The following is a 22,791-nucleotide window of genomic DNA, read 5'->3' as shown; positions in this document are numbered from 1 at the left end:
CCGTAAGGTTAAAAACAAATAGCAGCTGGTGTTTCGGAATTCACGATAACTGAATTTCAAAAACAGGTTTCGGGGATACGAAATGAGCATGACCTGACCCACATAGGGACGGAAACTAGTCACCGGGACCGGGCCTTTCTAGGACACACGAGATCACAACTGTCAAACGCTTTTAACTTGGATGCGGTAGAGCCCCTTCCCTCGCTCTCCCCATCCTCCCACAGCTCCCAGTCAGCCTGGCCCCAATATCCGCCAGTCAAGAGAAAACGGGCACATTGAACCAATTGGATCTCACAGTGGAAGAAGTACTTTCTTGTGTTGCTTGGGAGACATAGGCAGGGCGGAACCTTCCATAGAAATACACAATACTGGGGGATCTGTTGACCAGGGGCATTATACTCACCATCACATTACTCCAAAGTTAAGATTCTAGCATAGTTTTTGGTTCTGCAATAAGTAGAGGTGGGACCCCAAAAAAAAATTAATACATGTATATATATATATCTCATCTCATCTCATTAGCGGGCAGTGGGTAGGGGGCAGGGGACACCCTGAACTGGTTGTCAGCCAATGTATATATATATATAAATATAGTAATTTTATTTTGGGCGTTTCTCCCCAGAATCGTTTTTTTGTGATGTCATATCCGGTGCATAAGTATTTCCATTGTATTTGTAGTATTTCTGTAGTATTTTTATAGTATTTCCATAGTAGTATTTTTGTAGTACAGACGCTGCCCTACTTACGAACGTTTGTAAGTTGAATTTGTTCGTAAGTTGCTTCAGTGCTATATTTTGTGCGTTTAAGGTTTGTAAAAGTGATCTGTATTGTTTTGTACTAAAAAATAATTATTTCATAAAATAATATGCTCTATAAAGATAGAGTTAAGTTTAACTTACTTTTGGGAGATGTGCTTCAAGAGTTAGGAGCCTTCCTCCTCCGTGGTAAAAAGTGGCCGAAAAATAGCGATCCGACAATTTTCTCAACCGCATCAGGCTTTCTTATTCCACTTTGGTTTCAAAAGAAACGGCTCGCCTCTTCTTGACACTTTACACCAACCATATTAAATGGATGTACGAGATGTTAAACAAGAAAAATGTCAAAGTTCTTAGCGCGCTGGAGATACAGTATACCATAAATTCCGGACTATAAGCCGCTACTTTTCCCCCAAACTTTCAACCCTGCGGCTTATTCAGTGAGGCGGCCAATTTATGTCATTTTTCTAACAGCCGCCAGCGGCGCTCCAGTACAAAAGGTAAGATTTAGACCAGTGGAATATATGCGCCGAGGAAGACTGCAACTTCTTAGCTTGTGCACAAATTAAATTAGCGTAGACATATCCTCATCATGCAAATTGCAAAAAGAAAGGCACATGACGTAGCTTTCAAGCTAAAAAGCAAACGAGCAGTCCGATAAAGAAGGAAACGGAGCTACTGCACGTAAACTTTACTTTGCGAGCGTGTTGCTAGCGTGTTTTCGAATAAGGGAGCGTGGGACGACGCCTATATGACATAGTCTCTTTCCCATACTGGGGAAGACGACCTTGATGACGTCAGTTATAAGGAGGAAGATGACGACGATTTACCGTGGTTTCTACAAATACGGTACGTTTTTTTTTTTAACAGACCCGTTTACTGTGTTGCGAGCGTGTTGCTAGTAGCATTTTGCTACCCTTCACAGGCACGGTTTGGGATGAAAGTTATAATATTATAATTAAAGCTTTGAAAACTCTCTCAGTGTACCGTCTTTCTTTGTAAATATGTGTAACCGATGTATAATATGTATTTGCACCTGTATATTTTGGTAATGTATTTATTTGAGACACTTATTCTGATATGTTTTGCGAATTAAAAAAGAGGGGCGGAGCAAACGCGGGCTGACGGGAAGTGGGGTAAAGGTGAGTGAGACCTGTTGTCGCGGCGGACAATAGTGGATATATATTTTTCCCACCCTTACCTTTGGAAATATAGTCTTTTTTTCTTTGGATTAGTTTCAACGGGTACCCGGACTCTGCAGGTCTGCATCAAATCTTAACTACCGGTATCAATTTCTGATCATTTTGCCGGCTGTGGTTTTTGGACTGTGTACTTTATATTCAGTTACATTCGCGGGACTCAAAACCGGATTTGGGCTAATTTTCTGATTGTGTTACATGATTTATGTGGGCGTATGCGGCTTATATACAGATGCGGCTTGTGTAAGTACAAAATCGGTTTTCCCCTTAAAATGTGGTGGGTGCGGCTTATAATTGGGTGCGCTCTATAGTCCAGAATTTACGGTAGAATATTTAAACACGAAATAAGAAAAGGAAGCTGGATTTCTTCTTTGGGGTTGATGCTGAGTGACCTCTCACAGCGCCACACACCAGTAGTGGCGGAAAGAAGCACTACAGTCATGTCCTGTACTCGCAAAAAGACGCACACAATACAAAATCTAACTTGGAGCAATGTCCGTATATTTTTCCACATCCCGAAAAAGATGATGGTATCTACCGTTTTTCGTAAGTCGAATGGTCGTAAGCAGTGTTCCCTCTAAACTGCGCGCGTGCGCACTGCTCGCCATTCTCAGCGCACAAGAAAATCTAGCCAGCGCACAAAAATCAGGGCTCAAAATTGCTAATTAAGAAGCGACTTAAGTCAAAGTTACAGTGCATGAAGGTAAATATACACGGGTTCCCCTGACGTGGTGTCCTAAATACGTATTTTGAAGTCGAGTCGAAGTAGAACAAAGTTGAGTAAAGTTAGTAGAGTTTGTTGAGAACCGGCTTCTTCGGCTCGGGTCCGAAACGGCTCTTCGGGTTGTTTTTGCTTCTTTCATCCCAACATGACCAAATATGATGTAAAATGATGCACAAAATGACTTAAAGGAAGGGGGGAATAGAACAAAAAAGAAAAAAACACCAAAATGAAAAAGTAGTGGAAAGCTGAGAAAAAAAAGAAACAAAAGGAAGAGAAAAATAGAAAGAAACATTTAGAAAAAAGCCAGAAAAAAAGAAAAGAAAGAAATGTAGGAGAAAAGTAAATAAAGAACAAAAAGAAAAAAGCAACAGCTCGGAAAAAATAAACACAATGAGATTTTTTTTTAAAGGAATTAAAAAAAAAAGTAGAAAAAAAACACGGGAACAAAGAAGAAAAAGTTTGTGTTGCATTCAAATCATTTCCAATGATATCAAGTGAATCTTGTTGCCAACATTGTACTTCCACTCAAAAATGTGATTAAATACAGTTCTGTATCGTGCAACCGACTAAATAAGACCCCAAAAATGTGATTATTATGCGACAAAATATATCAGAAAAAAAAGAAATGGAAATCTAGTGAAAGAATTGTAAAAAAATGACGTTTGGAGGCCGTACAACCTTTGTAATCGTACATGAGTCAATTCATTCAAAAGAGAAAAATCATTTTGCATTGCCGGAAACTCCGCAAAATGTAACTTGATGTCAAATTTTGGACATGTTTGATTATGAATTATCTTGCCACACTTGGGATTGCTGTTGCTCACTGTTGTTTCAAGCGTTGCTCACCGACTTTGTGTGAACGCTCGGACCCGTAAGGAACAGTTTTTAAAAATAGACGTTTCTCCCCAAAATCAATATTTTTGTGATGTCATATCCAGTACGTAAGTATTTAACAATCAGAAAAAGACGCTGCTTTAAAAAGAGTCGGAATTCCCATCTTCACACCGGACCATAGAGATTTGATTTATTAAATTCACCTTATATTTACTGCTGATATATTTACAGTTTATAAGGCACAGTGGTTAGCGCGTGTGCGGCACAGTTCTAAGGTCTTGGGAACCTCCTGCGTGGGTTCAAATCCAGCTACCGGACTTCCTGTGCGGAGTTTGTATGTTCTCCCCGTGCTTGCGTGGGTTTCCTCCGGGCACTCCGGTTTCCTCCCACGTTCCAAAAATATGCGTTTCAGGTGAATTGGCCGGTCCAAATTGTCCCTAGGTGTGAATGAGCGAGCGAGTTGTCTGTCCCTGTGTGCCCTGCCATTGGCTGGCAACCAGTTCAGGTTGTCCCCTGCCCGGACTTTCTCTCTTCCCTCAGTCCTGCCTGTCTTTCTCTCTTCCTTTTGTCCTGTCTTTTTTTCTTTCTTCCCTCAGTCCTGTCTTTCTCTCTTCCTTTCATCTTGACTTTCTCTCTTCCCTCAGTCCTGTCTCTCATTCTCTCTTCCTTTTGTCTTGTCTTTATCTAATTCTTTCAGCCTGTCTTTCTTCCTTCCCTCAGCCCTGTCTTTCTCTCTTCCTTTCCTCTTTTCTTTCTCACTTCCCTCAGTCCTTTCGTCCTGTCTTTCTCTCTTCCCTTTGGCCTGTCTTTCTCTCTTCCTTTTGTCTTGTCTTTCTCTCTTCCTTTTGCCCTGTCTTTCTTTCTTTCTTCCCTCTGTCCTGTCTTTCTCTCTTCCTTTCGTCCTGTCTTTCATTCTCTCTTCCTTTATCCTGTCTTTCTCTCTTCCTTTCATCTTGTCCTTCTCCCTTCCCTCAGTCCTGTCTCTCATTCTCTCTTCCTTTTGTCTTGTCTTTATCTATACCTTTCGTCCTGTCTTTCTTTCTTCCCTCAGCGCTGTCTTTCTCTCTTCCTTTCGTCTTGTCTTTCTCACTTCTCTCAGTCCTTTCGTTCTGTCTTTCTCTCTTCCCTTAGTCCTGTCTTTCTCTCTTCCTTTTGTCCTGTTTTTCTTTCTTTCTTCCCTCAGTCCTGTCTTTCTCTCTTCCTTTCGTACTGTCTTTCATTCTCTCTTCCTTTCATCCTGTCTTTCTTTCTTCCTTTCATCTTGACTTTCTCTCTTCCCTCAGTCCTGTCTCTCATTCTCTCTTCCTTTTGTCTTGTCTTTATCTATTCCTTTCAGCCTGTCTTTCTTTCTTCCCTCAGCCCTGTCTTTCTCTCTTCCTTTCCTCTTTTCTTTCTCACTTCCCTCAGTCCTTTCGTCCTGTCTTTCTCTCTTCCCTTTGGCCTGTCTTTCTCTCTTCCTTTTGTCCTGTCTTTCTCTCTTCCTTTTGTCCTGTCTTTCTTTCTTTCTTCCCTCTGTCCTGTCTTTCTCTCTTCCTTTCGTGCTGTCTTTCATTCTCTCTTCCTTTATCCTGTCTTTCTCTCTTCCTTTCATCTTGTCCTTCTCTCTTCCCTCAGTCCTGTCTCTCATTCTCTCTTCCTTTTGTCTTGTCTTTATCTATTCCTTTCAGCCTGTCTTTCTTTCTTCCCTCAGCCCTGTCTTTCTCTCTTCCTTTCCTCTTTTCTTTCTCACTTCCCTCAGTCCTTTCGTCCTGTCTTTCTCTCTTCCCTTTGGCCTGTCTTTCTCTCTTCCTTTTGTCTTGTCTTTCTCTCTTCCTTTTACCCTGTCTTTCTTTCTTTCTTCCCTCTGTCCTGTCTTTCTCTCTTCCTTTCGTCCTGTCTTTCATTCTCTCTTCCTTTATCCTGTCTTTCTCTCTTCCTTTCATCTTGTCCTTCTCCCTTCCCTCAGTCCTGTCTCTCATTCTCTCTTCCTTTTGTCTTGTCTTTATCTATACCTTTCGTCCTGTCTTTCTTTCTTCCCTCAGCGCTGTCTTTCTCTCTTCCTTTCGTCTTGTCTTTCTCACTTCTCTCAGTCCTTTCGTTCTGTCTTTCTCTCTTCCCTTAGTCCTGTCTTTCTCTCTTCCTTTTGTCCTGTTTTTCTTTCTTTCTTCCCTCAGTCATGTCTTTCTCTCTTCCTTTCGTACTGTCTTTCATTCTCTCTTCCTTTCATCCTGTCTTTCTTTCTTCCTTTCATCTTGACTTTCTCTCTTCCCTCAGTCCTGTCTCTCATTCTCTCTTCCTTTTGTCTTGTCTTTATCTATTCCTTTCAGCCTGTCTTTCTTTCTTCCCTCAGCCCTGTCTTTCTCTCTTCCTTTCCTCTTTTCTTTCTCACTTCCCTCAGTCCTTTCGTCCTGTCTTTCTCTCTTCCCTTTGGCCTGTCTTTCTCTCTTCCTTTTGTCCTGTCTTTCTCTCTTCCTTTTGTCCTGTCTTTCTTTCTTTCTTCCCTCTGTCCTGTCTTTCTCTCTTCCTTTCGTGCTGTCTTTCATTCTCTCTTCCTTTATCCTGTCTTTCTCTCTTCCTTTCATCTTGTCCTTCTCTCTTCCCTCAGTCCTGTCTCTCATTCTCTCTTCCTTTTGTCTTGTCTTTATCTATTCCTTTCAGCCTGTCTTTCTTTCTTCCCTCAGCCCTGTCTTTCTCTCTTCCTTTCCTCTTTTCTTTCTCACTTCCCTCAGTCCTTTCGTCCTGTCTTTCTCTCTTCCCTTTGGCCTGTCTTTCTCTCTTCCTTTTGTCTTGTCTTTCTCTCTTCCTTTTGCCCTGTCTTTCTTTCTTTCTTCCCTCTGTCCTGTCTTTCTCTCTTCCTTTCGTCCTGTCTTTCATTCTCTCTTCCTTTATCCTGTCTTTCTCTCTTCCTTTCATCTTGTCCTTCTCCCTTCCCTCAGTCCTGTCTCTCATTCTCTCTTCCTTTTGTCTTGTCTTTATCTATACCTTTCGTCCTGTCTTTCTTTCTTCCCTCAGCGCTGTCTTTCTCTCTTCCTTTCGTCTTGTCTTTCTCACTTCTCTCAGTCCTTTCGTTCTGTCTTTCTCTCTTCCCTTAGTCCTGTCTTTCTCTCTTCCTTTTGTCCTGTTTTTCTTTCTTTCTTCCCTCAGTCCTGTCTTTCTCTCTTCCTTTCGTACTGTCTTTCATTCTCTCTTCCTTTCATCCTGTCTTTCTTTCTTCCTTTCATCTTGACTTTCTCTCTTCCCTCAGTCCTGTCTCTCATTCTCTCTTCCTTTTGTCTTGTCTTTATCTATTCCTTTCAGCCTGTCTTTCTTTCTTCCCTCAGCCCTGTCTTTCTCTCTTCCTTTCCTCTTTTCTTTCTCACTTCCCTCAGTCCTTTCGTCCTGTCTTTCTCTCTTCCCTTTGGCCTGTCTTTCTCTCTTCCTTTTGTCCTGTCTTTCTCTCTTCCTTTTGTCCTGTCTTTCTTTCTTTCTTCCCTCTGTCCTGTCTTTCTCTCTTCCTTTCGTGCTGTCTTTCATTCTCTCTTCCTTTATCCTGTCTTTCTCTCTTCCTTTCATCTTGTCCTTCTCTCTTCCCTCAGTCCTGTCTCTCATTCTCTCTTCCTTTTGTCTTGTCTTTATCTATTCCTTTCAGCCTGTCTTTCTTTCTTCCCTCAGCCCTGTCTTTCTCTCTTCCTTTCCTCTTTTCTTTCTCACTTCCCTCAGTCCTTTCGTCCTGTCTTTCTCTCTTCCCTTTGGCCTGTCTTTCTCTCTTCCTTTTGTCCTGTCTTTCTCTCTTCCTTTTGTCCTGTCTTTCTTTCTTTCTTCCCTCTGTCCTGTCTTTCTCTCTTCCTTTCATCTTGTCCTTCTCTCTTCCCTCAGTCCTGTCTCTCATTCTCTCTTCCTTTTGTCTTGTCTTTATCTATTCCTTTCGTCTTGTCTTTCTCAATTCCCTCAGTCCTTTTGTCCTGTCTTTCTCTCTTCCCTCAGTCCTGTCTTTCTTTCTTCCTTTTGTCCTGTCTTTCTTTCTTCCCTCAGTCCTGTCTTTCTCTCTTCCTTTTGTCCTGTCCTTCTTTCTTTCTTCCCTCAGTCCTGTCTTTCTCTCTTCCTTTCGTCCTGTCTTCCATTCTCTCTTCCTCTCTTCCTTTCGTCCTGTCTTTCTTTCTTCCCTCAGTCCTGTTTTTCTCTCTTCTTTCGTCTTGTCTTTCTCACTTCCCTCAATCCTTTCGTCCTGTCTTTCTCTCTTCCCTCAGTCCTGTCTTTCTCTCTTCCTTTCATCCTGTCTTTCATTCTCTCTTCCTTTCATCCTGTCTTTCTCTCTTCCTTTCATCTTGTCTTGGCTGGGATGGGCTCCAGTCCCCCCGCGACCCTAATAAGGATAAGCGGTACAGCTGATGAGATGAGATGAGATGAGATACTTGTTGCACTTCAAATTCTTTGACATACCACTTCTTTTTAGAGTCACGGAAAAGTGACTTTCCCTGGTAACTAGTTACTTTTACTACACAGTAACTTTTTTGGAAGAAGTAGTGAGTAACTATAATGACTTTTTTTAAAGTAACGTGCCAAACACTGTTTATATATAGTCCGGTAAACCCACGCTGTTTTTTTCTGACAGTTCTTACAGACAAAAACAGAAATCAGTATTTGTTAGCTCAGGAGCTAGAGCGCTCGTCTTGGGATCAAGGGATCCCAGTTCGAATCCCGGCTCGTCCGTGTTACATGTCGAAGTGTCCTTGGGTAAGACACTGAACCCCTAATACCCCCGATAAGCAGGTTAGCGCCTTACATGGCTGCAAGGCCGCTATTGGGAAATGTGAAGCACGTTGTAAAGCGCTTTGGGAAGTCATTGACTTGAAAAGATCATTTCATTATATCTCTCATGTTTTAGAGCAGGGGTGTCAAACGTGCGGCCCGGGGGCCAGATCAGGCCCGCTAAGGGATTGAATCCGGCCGGCGAGACAACGCTCAGAGAAGCGCAAGAGAAAAACAAGCTGCAGGTTGGAATATGTCAACTTGATGTTGCCAAAGCCAGGTGCCTCGAACAAAGACACTGTACTTGTATTTCTCTCTCTCTCTCTCTCTCTCTCTCTCTCTCTCTCTCTCTCTCTCTCTCTCTCTCTCTCTCTCTCTCTCTCTCTCTCTCTCTCTCTCTCTCTCTCTCTCTCTCTCTCTCTCTCTCTCTCTCTCTCTCTCTCTCTCTCTCTCTCTCTCTGTCTCTGTTTTTCTCCCACTCTCTGTGTCTCTCTCTCTTTGATTTGGCGCCAGCTGCAGCTCGTTGCCTGATTGGCTTCCCTCCCATTTAAGATCAGTGCTCTCACTCACCCTTGTCAGTCCGTCAACAAACCTCTGCACCCACAAGACTTGAGTATTGACTCTGCCCGGTATCCGGTATTCTCCCATTCTCTCCTTCTCTTTTCTCTCCTTCCCTCTTTCTCACTTTCTATTTCCCTTTGGATATCATTCTTTCTCTCTCTTTCTTTCCCCCTCTCTCACTATTTGTCTTGATATCTTTTTTGTTTCTCACATTCTCTCTCTCTCTCTTTCTTTTCCTCCCTTTTTCTCTTACTCTCTGTGTCTCTCTCTCTTTCACTTTCTGTGTCTCTTTCTCTTTCTTAGTTTCCCTTTGTCTCCTTCTATCTCTGTGTCTTTTGACCTTCTTTTGCTCTCTCTTCCATTTTTCCTTTTCTCTTTCGCTCTCTCCTGCTTTCCCCTTCTCTCTTTCTCTCCTTCTCTTTTCTCTCCTTCCCTCTTTCTCACTTTCTATTTCTCTTTGGATATCATTCTTTCTCTCTCTTTCTTTCCCCCTCTCTCACTATTTGTCTTGATATCTTTTTTGTTTCTCACATTCTCTCTCTCTTTCTTTTCCTCCCTTTTTCTTACTCTCTGTGTCTCTCTCTCTTTCACTTTCTGTGTCTCTTTCTCTTTCTTAGTTTCCCTTTGTCTCCTATCTCTGTGTCTTTTGACCTTCTTTTGCTCTCTCTTCCATTTTTCCTTTTCTCTCTTTCGCTCTCTCCTGCTTTCCCCTTCTCTCTTTCTCTCCTTCTCTTTTCTCTCCTTCCCTCTTTCTCACTTTCTATTTCTCTTTGGATATCATTCTTTCTCTCTCTTTCTTTCCCCCTCTCTCACTATTTGTCTTGATATCTTTTTTGTTTCTCACATTCTCTCTCTCTCTCTTTCTTTTCCTCCCTTTTTCTCTTACTCTCTGTGTCTCTCTCTCTTTCACTTTCTGTGTCTCTTTCTCTTTCTTAGTTTCCCTTTGTCTCCTATCTCTGTGTCTTTTGACCTTCTTTTGCTCTCTCTTCCATTTTTCCTTTTTCTCTTTCGCTCTCTCCTGCTTTCCCCTTCTCTCTTTCTCTCCTTCTCTTTTCTCTCCTTCCCTCTTTCTCACTTTCTATTTCTCTTTGGATATCATTCTTTCTCTCTCTTTCTTTCCCCCTCTCTCACTATTTGTCTTGATATCTTTTTTGTTTCTCACATTCTCTCTCTCTCTCTTTCTTTTCCTCCCTTTTTCTCTTACTCTCTGTGTCTCTCTCTCTTTCACTTTCTGTGTCTCTTTCTCTTTCTTAGTTTCCCTTTGTCTCCTTCTATCTCTGTGTCTTGCTCTCTCTTCCATTTTTCCTTTTCTCTCTTTCGCTCTCTCCTGCTTTCCCCTTCTCTCTTTCTCTCCTTCTCTTTTCTCTCCTTCCCTCTTTCTCACTTTCTATTTCTCTTTGGATATCATTCTTTCTCTCTCTTTCTTTCCCCCTCTCTCACTATTTGTCTTTATATCTTTTTTGTATTTCACATACTCTCTCTTCTCTCTCTCTTTCTCCCTTTCTTTCTTTCATTGTCCCACCCTCTCTCTTGTTCTCTCCTTCGCTTTGTCTTATTTCTTTCTCTCTTTTTCTTTCTCTCTGATATAGTAGTCCGGCCCCCGAGAGAATGTTTGTTCTATCGTGTGGCCCCCGAGGTAAAATGAGTTTGACACCCCTGTTTTAGAGTTTAGGTTTTCCCTTTTACGACTTAATCGCCGTTTCCTTCCAAATGGGTCACCAGAAGACCAGATGAAGGGATTAATCTTGGGAAAAAAAAACAACTAGATGAGCGTCCCAGATTATCACATGTGACTAAATTTAGAATTTGTCCTCAATGTAGGCGTTTTTGGGGTTGTACACGGTTCCTCGACACCTAAATCATGGCCGAATTCAAGTACTTTTTAAGGACTTTCCAAACCAATTTTCGATAATTCCTTTAAATAAGACGTCCGGTGTGAACCATTATTTTGCAGATCAACAAATAAATGTACGGTTTGTGAATTTTAATCTTGGGTGTGCATTTATCTAGACATGGGATTTTTAGATCGAGTGTATCACTAATATATTTGTTTTTGTGTCCTCATGTACAGTAAGTTTTTTTGAGAATGACCTTTTTTTACCACTAGAAGGCGCTAAATTTTACACACTGTCTTTTTAAAGAAACACATAGTTAAATAAGGGGAAAAAATCTTTTTATTACTAAGAATTGCCAAAGTAGTTTTATTTTTTTAAAAGATTTTCTGTCACAGGAACTTATTTTTCTTCTCAAGAACTAAAATGTTTTTAAAAGTTTGAAAAAGTTATAAAATCAGCAGCTTTTTCGGCTTACATTATGGGATATATTTTTTGTGGTGTACACTTGGTATTTGTCATGATCACCTGTGCCTGCTTGTGCCTCAGACTCTGATTGGCTCCCTGTCCCTATGTAAACCCACTCCTGTCTGTCACCTTTTGTCAGTCCGTCTGCAAACCTCAGTTTACTCTAGGCAAGCTTTTCTTGACCCTGACTCCCACCTGTTTTTGCTACCATCTGTTTTTTTTATCCTGACCACGTCTACCCTCCTCTCCTGGCATTCGACTCCTTTTGTCAGTCTGTCTGCGAACCTCAGTTTAATCTAGGCAAGCTTTTTTCCACCCCGACTCCCACCTGTTTTGGCTTCTGTCTGTGACCTGTTTTTCTTTTCCTGACCACGTCTACTCTCCTCTCTCGGAACGGATCAACCCCGTTTCCATTCATATCAATGGGAAAACGTGTTTCGAGTTACAACGGTTTCATTTTACAACGTCACTGATGAAACAAAAAAAAAATCGGAAGTAGTGTATAAGTATAAAATCTTAATAAAAATATATAATGACCTTTTTTTTACCGCTAGAAGGCGCTAAATTATACCACTGTCCTTTTAAAGAAACACATAGTTAAATACCCACTCCTGTCTGTCTCCTTTTGTCAGTCCGTCTGCAAACCTCAGTTTACTCTAGGCAAGCTTTTCTTGACCCTGACTCCCACCTGTTTTTGCTACCATCTGTTTTTTTTATCCTGACCACGTCTACCCTCCTCTCCTGGCATTCGACTCCTTTTGTCAGTCTGTCTGCGAACCTCAGTTTAATCTAGGCAAGCTTTTTTCCACCCCGACTCCCACCTGTTTTGGCTTCTGTCTGTGACCTGTTTTTCTTTTCCTGACCACGTCTACTCTCCTCTCTCGGAACGGATCAACCCCGTTTCCATTCATATCAATGGGAAAACGTGTTTCGAGTTACAACGGTTTCATTTTACAACGTCACTGATGAAACAAAAAAAAAATCGGAAGTAGTGTATAAGTATAAAATCTTAATAAAAATATATAATGACCTTTTTTTTACCGCTAGAAGGCGCTAAATTATACCACTGTCCTTTTAAAGAAACACATAGTTAAATACCCACTCCTGTCTGTCTCCTTTTGTCAGTCCGTCTGCAAACCTCAGTTTACTCTAGGCAAGCTTTTCTTGACCCTGACTCCCACCTGTTTTTGCTACCATCTGTTTTTTTTATCCTGACCACGTCTACCCTCCTCTCCTGGCATTCGACTCCTTTTGTCAGTCTGTCTGCGAACCTCAGTTTAATCTAGGCAAGCTTTTTTCCACCCCGACTCCCACCTGTTTTGGCTTCTGTCTGTGACCTGTTTTTCTTTTCCTGACCACGTCTACTCTCCTCTCTCGGAACGGATCAACCCCGTTTCCATTCATATCAATGGGAAAACGTGTTTCGAGTTACAACGGTTTCATTTTACAACGTCACTGATGAAACAAAAAAAAAATCGGAAGTAGTGTATAAGTATAAAATCTTAATAAAAATATATAATGACCTTTTTTTTACCGCTAGAAGGCGCTAAATTATACCACTGTCCTTTTAAAGAAACACATAGTTAAATACCCACTCCTGTCTGTCTCCTTTTGTCAGTCCGTCTGCAAACCTCAGTTTACTCTAGGCAAGCTTTTCTTGACCCTGACTCCCACCTGTTTTTGCTACCATCTGTTTTTTTATCCTGACCACGTCTACCCTCCTCTCCTGGCATTCGACTCCTTTTGTCAGTCCGTCTGCGAACCTCAGTTTAATCTAGGCAAGCTTTTTTTCCACCCCGACTCCCACCTGTTTTGGCTTCCGTCTGTGACCTGTTTTTCTTTTCCTGACCACGTCTACTCTCCTCTCTCGGAACGGATCAACCCCGTTTCCATTCATATCAATGGGAAAACGTGTTTCGAGTTACAACGGTTTCATTTTACAACGTCACCGAGGAAATAAAAAAAAGCGGAAGTAGTATATAAGTATAAAATCTTAATAAAAAGACATAATTTGCGCTCCTACCTTCCAAACTAAAGTCGAGGAGGACATAATCGTAGACGATCTCAGCCTTGGTCTCGACTTGAGGTCTCTTGAGCGTGGAGTAGATCTTCCCGGGGCTGCTGTCCTCGGGGTCCTCCAGCTTCCTCAAGCCGCAGCCCATCACTCAAAAGCGGACACAAAGCTCCGGAGGAGCCGCTACGAATCGAAGTCCAATGACGGTTCCTCTTGGGTTCGGCGTTAAAGGGGAATTAACGCATGCTACTAACGGACCGCGGTCAGCTCCCAATCCGTTTGTTTTTCGACTCCTTCAAAACCGAAATAAGTTCAAGAAAAACGAAATAAAAGTTAAATAAAAAGGGAAAAGTGGCGTTGACGTGGAATAAATCGCTTTTGCTGGGCACTAAAAACAAGGAGTGCGTTCATCCCGGGAGGAAAACTTTCCACACAAAGTCAAGAGCGTGAAAATGATTCAACTTCCTTTATAGCTTTTCAAAGTAAGACACGTTTCCTTGTCGGGTTGTCCGGGTGGCTCGGGGGTTCGGTCACCCAAAATGTGCAAAGAGCCATAATAGACGGAGAAGAATGTGTTGAGGGGCTATATGGCAAAAAAAGCACACATGCGAGGCTGGTCTATTAGTTTAGTGTAAAGAGAGACAGATAGAAAGAGAGCAAAATGAAGAGAGAAAGAGAGTGAAGAAAAAAGCCAGCGAAATAAAGAGAGTGAAGAAAAAAGAGAGGGAAGGAGAGAAAGAGAGAAAAAAGACAAAGGATAAAGGAGGGACGAGAGAAAGAAAGAAACAGAGGAAGAGACACAAAGTAAGAAAGAGATGGACAAAAAGAGATTGAAGAGAGAGAGAGAGAGAGAGAGAGAGAGAGACTCAAAGAGAGGGAGGGAGAGAGAAGAGAGAAAAAGAGAACAAAAGGAAGAACAAAAGAGAAAGAAATAGAGAAAAAAAGAGTAAAGGACAGACAGAGAATGCAAGGGTGAGAAAAAGAGAGAGAGGGAGAGACAGAGAGATAGAGAGAGAGAGCGAGAGATAAAGAGAGAGACAGAGAGAGAGACAGAGAGACAAAGAGACAGAGAGACAGAGAGACAGACAGAAAGAGAGTGAAATAAAGAGAGAAAGAAAGTGAAGAAAAAAGAGAGTGAAATAAAGAGAGTGAAGAAAAAAGAGAGGGAAGGAGAGAAAGTCAGAATAAAGGCAGGGAAAAAAGGAGGGAAGAGATGAAGAAAGAATCAGAGAAGGAGACGCAAAGTAAGAAAGAGATGGACAAAAAGAGATTGAGGAAAGAGAGAGAGAGAGACTCGAAGAGAGGGAGAGAGAGAGAAGAGAGAAAAAGAGAACGAAAGGAAGAACAAAACAAAAAAGAAATAGAGAAAAAAGACAAACAGACAGACAGAGAATGCAAGGGTGAGAGAAAGAGAGAGAGAGAGAGAGAAAGACAGAGACAGAGAGACAGAGAGGTAGAGAGACAGAGAGGCAGAGAGACAGAGAGACAGTGAGACAGATAGAAAGAGAGCGAAATAAAGAGAGAAGGATAGTGAAGAAAAAAGACAGCGGAATAAAGAGAGTGAAAAAAAAGAGAGGGAAGGAGAGAAAGAGAGAAAAAAGAGACAGAGGGAAAAAAGGAGGTACGAGAGAAAGAAAGAATCAGAGAAAGAGACACAAAGCAAGAAAGAGATGGACAAAAAGAGAGGGAGAGAGAGACTCAAGAGACAGAGCAAAAAAGAGAAAAGGGGAACGAAAGGAAGAACAAAAGAGAAAGAAATAGAGAAAAAGAGAGAAATAGACAGCGATAGAGTGCAAGGGAGAGAGAAAGAGAGAACAAGGGACAGAAAGGCCAAGAGAGAAAGAAAAAGAAAGCAAGAAAGAAAGAAAGAAAGAAAGAAAGACAATGGGAGCCAAAGAAATAAATACACCTACAGTTGTTTCAGGCAGTGGCACTACCTCAAGTGTATACATTTAAAACTGCAGCTTTTCCTCTTTTTTCTCTTTGCTCCTCTCTCTCTCTCTCTCTCTCTCTCTCTCTCTCTCTCTCTCTCTCTCTCTCTCTCTCTCTCTCTCTCTCTCTCTCTCTCTCTCTCTCTCTCTCTCTCTCTCTCTCTCTCTCTTTCTCTCTCTCTCTCTCTCTCTCTCTCTCTCTCTCTCTTTCTCTCACTTTTCCCCTTTCTCACTTTTCCTTGACCCACACTCTCTTTTTTTTCTCTTTGCTCCTCTCTCTCTCTCTCTGTCTTTCAATCTCTCTCTCTCGCTCTCTTTCTTTCTCTCTCTCTCTCTTTTTCTCTCACTTTTCCCCTTTCTCACTTTTCTTTGACCCACACTCTCTTTTTTTTCTCTTTGCTCCTCTCTCTCTCTCTCTCTCTCTCTCTCTCTCTTTCTCTCTCTCGCTCTCTCTTTCTCTCTCTCGCTCTTTCTCTCACTTTTCCCCTTTCTCACTTTTCCTTGACCCACACTCTCTTTTTTTTCTCTTTGCTCCTCTCTCTCTCTCTCTCTCTCTCTCTCTCTCTCTCTCTCTCTCTCTCTCTCTCTCTCTCTCTCTCTCTCTTTCTCTCTCTCGCTCTCTCTTTCTCTCTCTCGCTCTTTCTCTCACTTTTCCCCTTTCTCACTTTTCCTTGACCCACACTCTCTTTTTTTTCTCTTTGCTCCTCTCTCTCTCTCTCTCTCTCTCTCTCTCTCTCTCTCTCTCTCTCTTTTTCTCTCTCTCTCTCTTTGCCTTATTTCTTTCTCTCTAATCTACTAGTCTTTGTCTATCGTGTGGCCCCCGAGTTTGACACCCCTGGGGAATGTATCATTTAATAAGCTTCCGTGTTGCTCCATTTTGTCTCTGAGCCAGGTGTACACACCAAAGGAGCCACAGACGGCTCGCGAACCGTAGGTTTCCGACCCACGATATAGAAGTAGGGCCATCTGTCTCCTCATGAGTGATTCAATCAAGGTTATCCAATCAGTTCTTTGCAATCTTTTGACGCCATCTTTGTTTAAACAATACAAAATGGCCGTCAGTTGTGTGTTGAATACTGACAGTTTTTTCCAATACCATTAAACGCTGTTCACATGTTTTTTTTTTTTTTAAATCTTGTGAAATGTCGGGAATTAATATCAAAATGTACCGTTTACCAAATGGTTCGAATGAGTTATCTGACTCCATTAACCAAACACAACCTACATTCACCTTTTTCTCAGGTCCGTGCCGACTCCTCCCATGGGCGTGCCAAGGAAGCTCCCCTTGGGCGTCGCGATGTTTGGAATACTCAAAATAACACCGAGCGTTTCTACGTCATCAGGGCCTTTCTGCGTCAACAGCGTCTGGATGTGCTGATTATTTTCCACCAGGGTGCCCTGACCTCGCACCACAGCCCAGCCAGTGAATATCTTTTGCATTAAATGTAATTTCTATTCAATCGTATAAAATCCTTTATAGTCAAATGTATAAAATCCTTCAATATGCATTTATCAAGACATAGAATTTATAGATCTTGAGTAAATCATGAATATGAGTGGATCGGAACAGTATGTTGTCATGATTGCCCACGGTTCTCACCTGTGCCTGCTCGTTTTGGCGCCAGCTGATTGGCTCCTCGGCTATTTAATCTCAGTACTCTATTCACTCCTTGACAGTCTGTCAACAAACCTCCGCACTTGCAAGGCATGCATTTTGACTCTTTCCGGTATCCTGCGCGTGTATCCAGTATCCGGTATGGATCCCGTCTGTCTTGTCCTGTCTGGTATCTTGTTCGTGTATCCAGTATCTGGTATCAATCCTGTCTGTCCAGTATCAGGTATCAATCCCATCCTGTCCGGTATCTTGCTCGTGCATCCTGTATCAGGTATCAATCCCGTCTGACGGTATCCTGCTCGTGTATCCAGTATCTGTCCCATCCTGTCTGGAATCTTGCTCGTGTATCCGGTATTGATCCCGTCTGTCCCGTCCTGTTTCTCTCCTCTTCTTGTCCTGTCTTTCTTTCTTTCCTCCGTCTTGTCTTTTTTTCTTCTCTCAGTCCTGTCTTTCTCTCTTCCTTTTGTCCTTTCTTTCGTTCTCTCTTCCCTTTGTCCTGTCTTTCTCTCTTCCTTTCGTTCTGTCTTTCTAGCCTCCTTTCGTCCTGTCTTTCTTTCTTCCCTCAGTCCTATGTTTCTCTCTTCCTTTCTTTCAATCTCTCTTCCTTTCGTCCTGTCTTTCTGTCTTCCGTTCGCCCTGTCTTTCTCTCTTCCTGTAGTCCTGTCTTTCATTCTCTCTTCCTTTTGTCCTGTCGTTCTCTCTTCCCTCAGTCCTTTCTTTCATTCTCTCTTCCTTTCGTCCTTTCTTTCTCTCTTCCCTCAGTCCTTTCTTTCATTCTCTCTTCCTTTCGTCCTGTCTTTTGTTCTCTCTTCCCTCAGTCCTGTCTTTCCCTCTTCCCTCAGTCCTTTCTTTCATTCTCTCTTCCTTTCGTCCTGTCTTTTGTTATCTCTTCCCTCAGTCCTGTCTTTCCCTCTTCCCTCAGTCCTTTCTTTAATTCTCTCTTCCTTTTGTCCTTTCTTTCATCCTCACTTCCATTCTTCCTGTTTTTCTTTCTTCCCTAAGTCCTGTCTTTCATTCTCTCTTCCTTTCGTCCTGTCTTTTATCCCCCCTTCCTCTCGTCCTGTCTTTTATTCCCTTTTCCTTTCGTCCTGTCTTTATCTCTTCCTCTCGTCTTGTCTTTCTCTCTTCCCTCTGTTCTTTCTTTCATTCACTCTTCCTTTCATTCTGTCTTTCTCTCTTCCTTTCGTCCTGTCTTTCTCTCTTCCTTTCGTCCTGTCTTTCTCTCTTCCTTTCGTCCTGTCGTTCTCTCTTCCCTCAGTCCTTTCTTTCATTCTCTCTTCCTTTCGTCCTTTCTTTCATTCTCTCTTCCTTTTGTCCTGTCTTTCTCTCTTCCCTCAGTCCTTTCTTTCATTCTCTCTTCCTTTCGTCCTGTCTTTTGTTCTCTCTTCCCTCAGTCCTGTCTTTCTGTCTTCCCTCAGTCCTTTCTTTCATTCTCTCTTCCTTTTGTCCTGTCTTTCTCTCTTCCCTCGGTCCTTTCTTTAATTCTCTTTTCCTTTCGTCCTGTCTTTTGTTCTCTCTTCCCTCAGTCCTGTCTTTCTCTCTTCCCTCAGTCCTTTATTTCATTCTCTCTTCCTTTCGTCCTGTCTTTTGTTCTCATTTCCCTCAGTCCTGTCTTTCTCTCTTCCCTCAGTCCTGTCTTCCTTCCTTCCATCCTGCAGCCCTTTGAGACACCTTGTGAGTAAGGGCGTCACAAATAAACAGGACTTAACTTCTTTGTTAATGACGCCATCTAACGGTGTAAATTCATAGTGCAATCACTATTCCTAATAACCTTTTGATTGGTTGGTTGGATCCCTTAGTACTAGGGGTCGTCGGGGCACCATTTCCTGCGGTGTGATTGGGCAAGTACAGCCTGGTGGCGCCCATCACTCTCCAGGACAATATATAATATACAATTTGCGTGTTTTGTACATTATAAAGAGATTTATATGGTCCAATCAGCGAGGGGTTTTTTTCAATTAGCACGTAGGCCCCTAAGTGGGGTTTTACCCCCTCTAACCCCCCTCTCAATGCCACTGCTTTTACTTGTAATCACAGAAACATACATTAAGCTACCCCATCCATAGCAGTAAAATCATTTGTCCTTAAAACAGGCAAATAAAAACTAATAAGGTAAAAAAAAACACAATAAAACACTCAATATCTATAAAATGTCAGAACCAGACGGAGATAGAACCCACTCGCGTAACGTTTCTCACAGTTTTATTGGGAAGAAGGAAAAGGAATGCACACACGATCCGGAGATCGCTGCTCGTGGTGTCAGGACCGGAAAAAGTCGAAAGCCAGGAGAGGTGAACAAAAACGGGTCGTTATTTGGGACGGGAGAACAGACGTGGTCGAGATCAAAACGGGTCGTAACGGGAGACAAAATAGGAGCAAAAAACAGGCGAAAAAGGACTTGCCGTGTAAAAACAGAGATTTGCAGACGGACCGACAAAAGGGGACTGACAGGACTGTGTTTAAATACTGACAGAGAGCCAATCCGTCAACAAGCTGCAGCTGGCGCCCATTGGGCGCCCTGGCAACCGTGACAGAAGCTGGCACCACACGACGGGGGCCAATTGGCCCCATGGCAACTGTGACATAAAAAGCAGAGGTAGAGTAGGCAAAAATTGTACTCAAGTAAAAGTACTGTTACTTTAGAATGACTCAAGTAGAAGTCAAAATGTGTCATCCAAATAAAAACTTAAGTAGAAATAAAAATAAGTATGTGGTGAAAAAACTACTCAAGTACTGAGTAACTATACCAAGGTCTCATTTATTGGTTTTCCGTCTTTTTAAGCTCAGTGCTCTCATTTTTCCTTTGTCAGTCCATCAACGAACCTCTGCCCCGCAAGACGTGGGTTCTGACTCGGTCCTGTTTCCTGTCCGGTATTGTTCCCATTTATTTTGTCCTGTTAAATATCGGTTTCCAGTTTCGTTCTCGTCTATTTTTGTCCTGTTTATTATTCTCTCCAGTTTTCGTTCCCGTCTAGTTTGTCCTGTTGATTTCGATATCCTGTCTCATTATCATTCCTGTCTGTCCTCTCCTGTCCGGTATCGACCCCATCTGTTTGATATCAACTCGGGAAATTTGTATCAATCTTGTCAGCCTCTGGCTTCCTATCATTTTACGCCAGAATGCTGCTTAACGTGCACGACTCCCCATTTCCCGTAAAACAAAAGGCTTGTGGCAGATACGTCACGCGTTTGGGTCCTGATCCTGTTCCGGTTCTTAACAGATCTGAAACCTTTGTGAGTGATAAATATGCACTGAGTTTAAAAAACTACGATGAAAAGGCAAAATGAATATAATAAACCAACCTTATTTCTTTTCTATTGGAAATTACACAAAGGCTTTGAGGAATGTGACAAGCCAGAACGGAAACAGGACCCAGTTGCGTAACGTTTACCACAAGTTTTATTGAAGAAACAAAGACATTAATCCTTTTGCCGTTTGCTGGAGGTGGGAAGCGGGTCGCTCTCGTACTCGGACTGTGATCCGAACACAGAAGTGGATCATCCGTAGTGTCAGGGACGGGAAAACTGGTCGGGACTGGAGAGCAAAAACGTGGTCAGAAAAGAGTCGTAAGCCAGAACGGGAGAGTAGAGGTGGTCGGGATCAAAACGGGTCGTAAGTCAGGACGGGAGAACAGACGTGGTCAAGACGGGTCGTAGTGGGAGATGTACGGGAGCAAAAACGGGACAGGTGGGAGTCAGGGGTCGAAAAAAGGGCTTGCCTTGAAAAACAGAGGTTCGCAGACGGACCGACAACAGGGGACTGACAGGACTGGGTTCAAATAGTGACAAACAGTAAAAACAATATAGGAAAAAAAGAATAAGAGACAGAAACAGAAACAGAAAAAAGAAAGGACAAAAGCAAAACAAACCAACTTTATTTCTCTTCTATTAGAAATTTCACAAAGGCTTTGAGGAATGTAACAAGTAACGTCCTGTCATATCACACCTCCAGATGTAATTTGACTTTTTCGCGTCTAGGTGGCAGCATAGCACGAAGGCACGATTTTCACCAGTGGAGTACTTTTTCGTGGGCAGGGGCGAAAGTGTCGGTCCCCCAATAACTTAGTTTTACTACATTTCGGGCTTCCAACCTCAAAATGTTTCCCAAGAATCAACATCTGTGAGACACAATGGTGAAGTAGAGCCAAATGATTGCAACATTTTGTATTTTATTCACAACAAAAAGTTTAAAAGTAGGTGTTGCAAAATATTGGACCCCTTTCCCCTCAGCTCAGCCAACAGACTGCAGAAGTTCTCTGATGACTTCTGAATGATCCAATGTCGACCTAATGATGTCACGGTTGCCGTGGCGCCAGCTGGAGCTTGTTGACAGATTGGGTCCCTGTCAGTATTTGAACTCTGTCCAGTCAGTCCCCTTTTGTCGGTCCGTCTGCGAATCTCGGTTTTTACACAGCAAGCTCTTTTTGTCACGGAGTGGCGTGGAAGGGGGCTGTCACGAGGCGTGGTGGAGTGGAAGGGGTGACCGGACCGGAACGGGGGCAGGAGGCAGGAAGGGAGAACTCAATTGCGTGACGATCCATAAGTTTTATTTAACAAAATAAAAGTTGTCCAAAACTCCGGGACAAGACAAACTAAAACATTCTTACACTCAGAACAGAACGGTACAGAGTTCCTCCGGCACGAACTCAACAGGACAGGGCATAACAGACGGAAAATGTGTAAAACTAAAACAGGACAAGGCATAGCAGACCGGGGAATGTGTAATGAGCCAGCGCCCGCCAAACCCACAACCCAGCCTTAAGTAGCAGACCAGCAATCAGCTGATCTGCTACAGCTTGAGTTCGGGGGCGCGGCAGACTGGTCGCCACGGCGACCGTGACACTTTTTCGCCTGTCCTGTGTATTTGCTCTTGTTTTTCTCCCGCTACGATCTGTTTGATTACGACCACGTCTGCTCTCCCGTCCCGAATTACGACCTGTTTTAATCTTGACCACATAACGATCTGTTTATAACGATGCGTTTTTTGATCTCGACCACGTCGACTCTCCTCTCCTGGTTTTCGACTTTTTTCCGTTCCAGACACCGCCATCGCTCGCCACGGAAGTCCCACTTCCGCGTCTGAGCAACCTACTCCCCGTGACCAGCCATCTCCAGATCGTGTGTGCACTCCTTTCCCTTCTTCCCAATAAAACTGAGAAACGTTACGCGATTGGGTCCTGTCTCCGTTCTGATCCTGACAAATGAATAACAATGACTGCGTGTCATTAAGTCGAAGTTTAAATGCAACCGCTCTGTGATTGGCTCAAAGATATTTGAAAACAGAAGCTCGAGAACATACAGCAATATGGAGACCAAAGAACACACCAGGCAGGCCTGGAATAGAGTTGTGGAACAGTTCAAAGCAGGAATGGGAGACAAGATCTTGCAACATCTCCCAGCGCATTAAGCAAGCAATAAAATCAAAATAGAGAGAGCATAAAACACTGTGAACCTACTAAGACCTGGCTGTTCTCCTAAACCATCAACCAAAACAACTAATCAGAGAAACAACCAAGAGGATCCCATTAACACATTGGATAACCTGCGGGTATTCAAAGTTATAGTTGGACAATCTGTGCAGAAGACATCCATGAGTTGGACAAAATAAAGCCTTTTCTGAAATTATGCCATAAAAACCCCAATATATCCACATGGAAGAAAATCTGCACCTAACAATGCGCGCTCATTTCTTGAAGGAAAAGATGAACAAGAATAGCCGACATTTTCACACGGGGGCAGATTTAATTTCTTTAAGTATTTAACTAAATATGGCTGAATTAGTCGAATTAGTGTCGCTCGAGTCTCTGTCGAACCTTCTCTGAAGTCCTCTAGTCTTTTTCCTCTCGGCCCACGTCTTTCCGCAAGATGGTGTGCCGGCTCCTCCCATAGGCGTGCCAGGGAAGCCTCACGTGGGCTCCACGGCTCCACTACCTCGCCTCGATGTCTGGAAAAACTCAAAACAACACCGAGCGTTTCTACGTCATCAGGGCCTTGTTCTCAAAACATCGCCTGCCGTCCTCCGTCAGAGTCCTGTTATCAAAATTCCCTAGTCAAAATATTCAGCATTTGGAACGGCGTGACCTGTCATTGAACTATACTTGGTGAAAATCTTCATTGCACTCAATAAATTTAACTTGTATTTAATCCTATA

The 22,791-nt window shown here is 42.7% G+C and overlaps 1 protein-coding gene across 1 annotated transcript in view; it reads right to left on the bottom strand.

The window, feature by feature from the left end:
- Window positions 1-13,589, bottom strand: part of rftn2 (raftlin family member 2) — a 43,946-nt gene extending 30,357 nt beyond the window's left edge. The window contains exon 1 of the mRNA XM_088352195.1: window positions 13,104-13,589. Within this exon, the coding sequence (XP_088208321.1) occupies window positions 13,104-13,242 (139 nt within the window). The 5' untranslated portion in view covers window positions 13,243-13,589. The remainder of the gene's footprint in view (window positions 1-13,103) is intronic.
- Window positions 13,590-22,791: the final 9,202 nt, after the last annotated feature.

This window comes from Urocampus carinirostris, chromosome 14, assembly GCF_059441175.1.
Source record: "Urocampus carinirostris isolate Australia breed hairy pipefish chromosome 14, RoL_Ucar_1.0, whole genome shotgun sequence".
Lineage (NCBI taxonomy): Eukaryota > Metazoa > Chordata > Actinopteri > Syngnathiformes > Syngnathidae > Urocampus > Urocampus carinirostris.
Note: the sequence above shows the minus strand (reverse complement) of the source record. Positions and strands in the feature narration are given on the sequence as shown.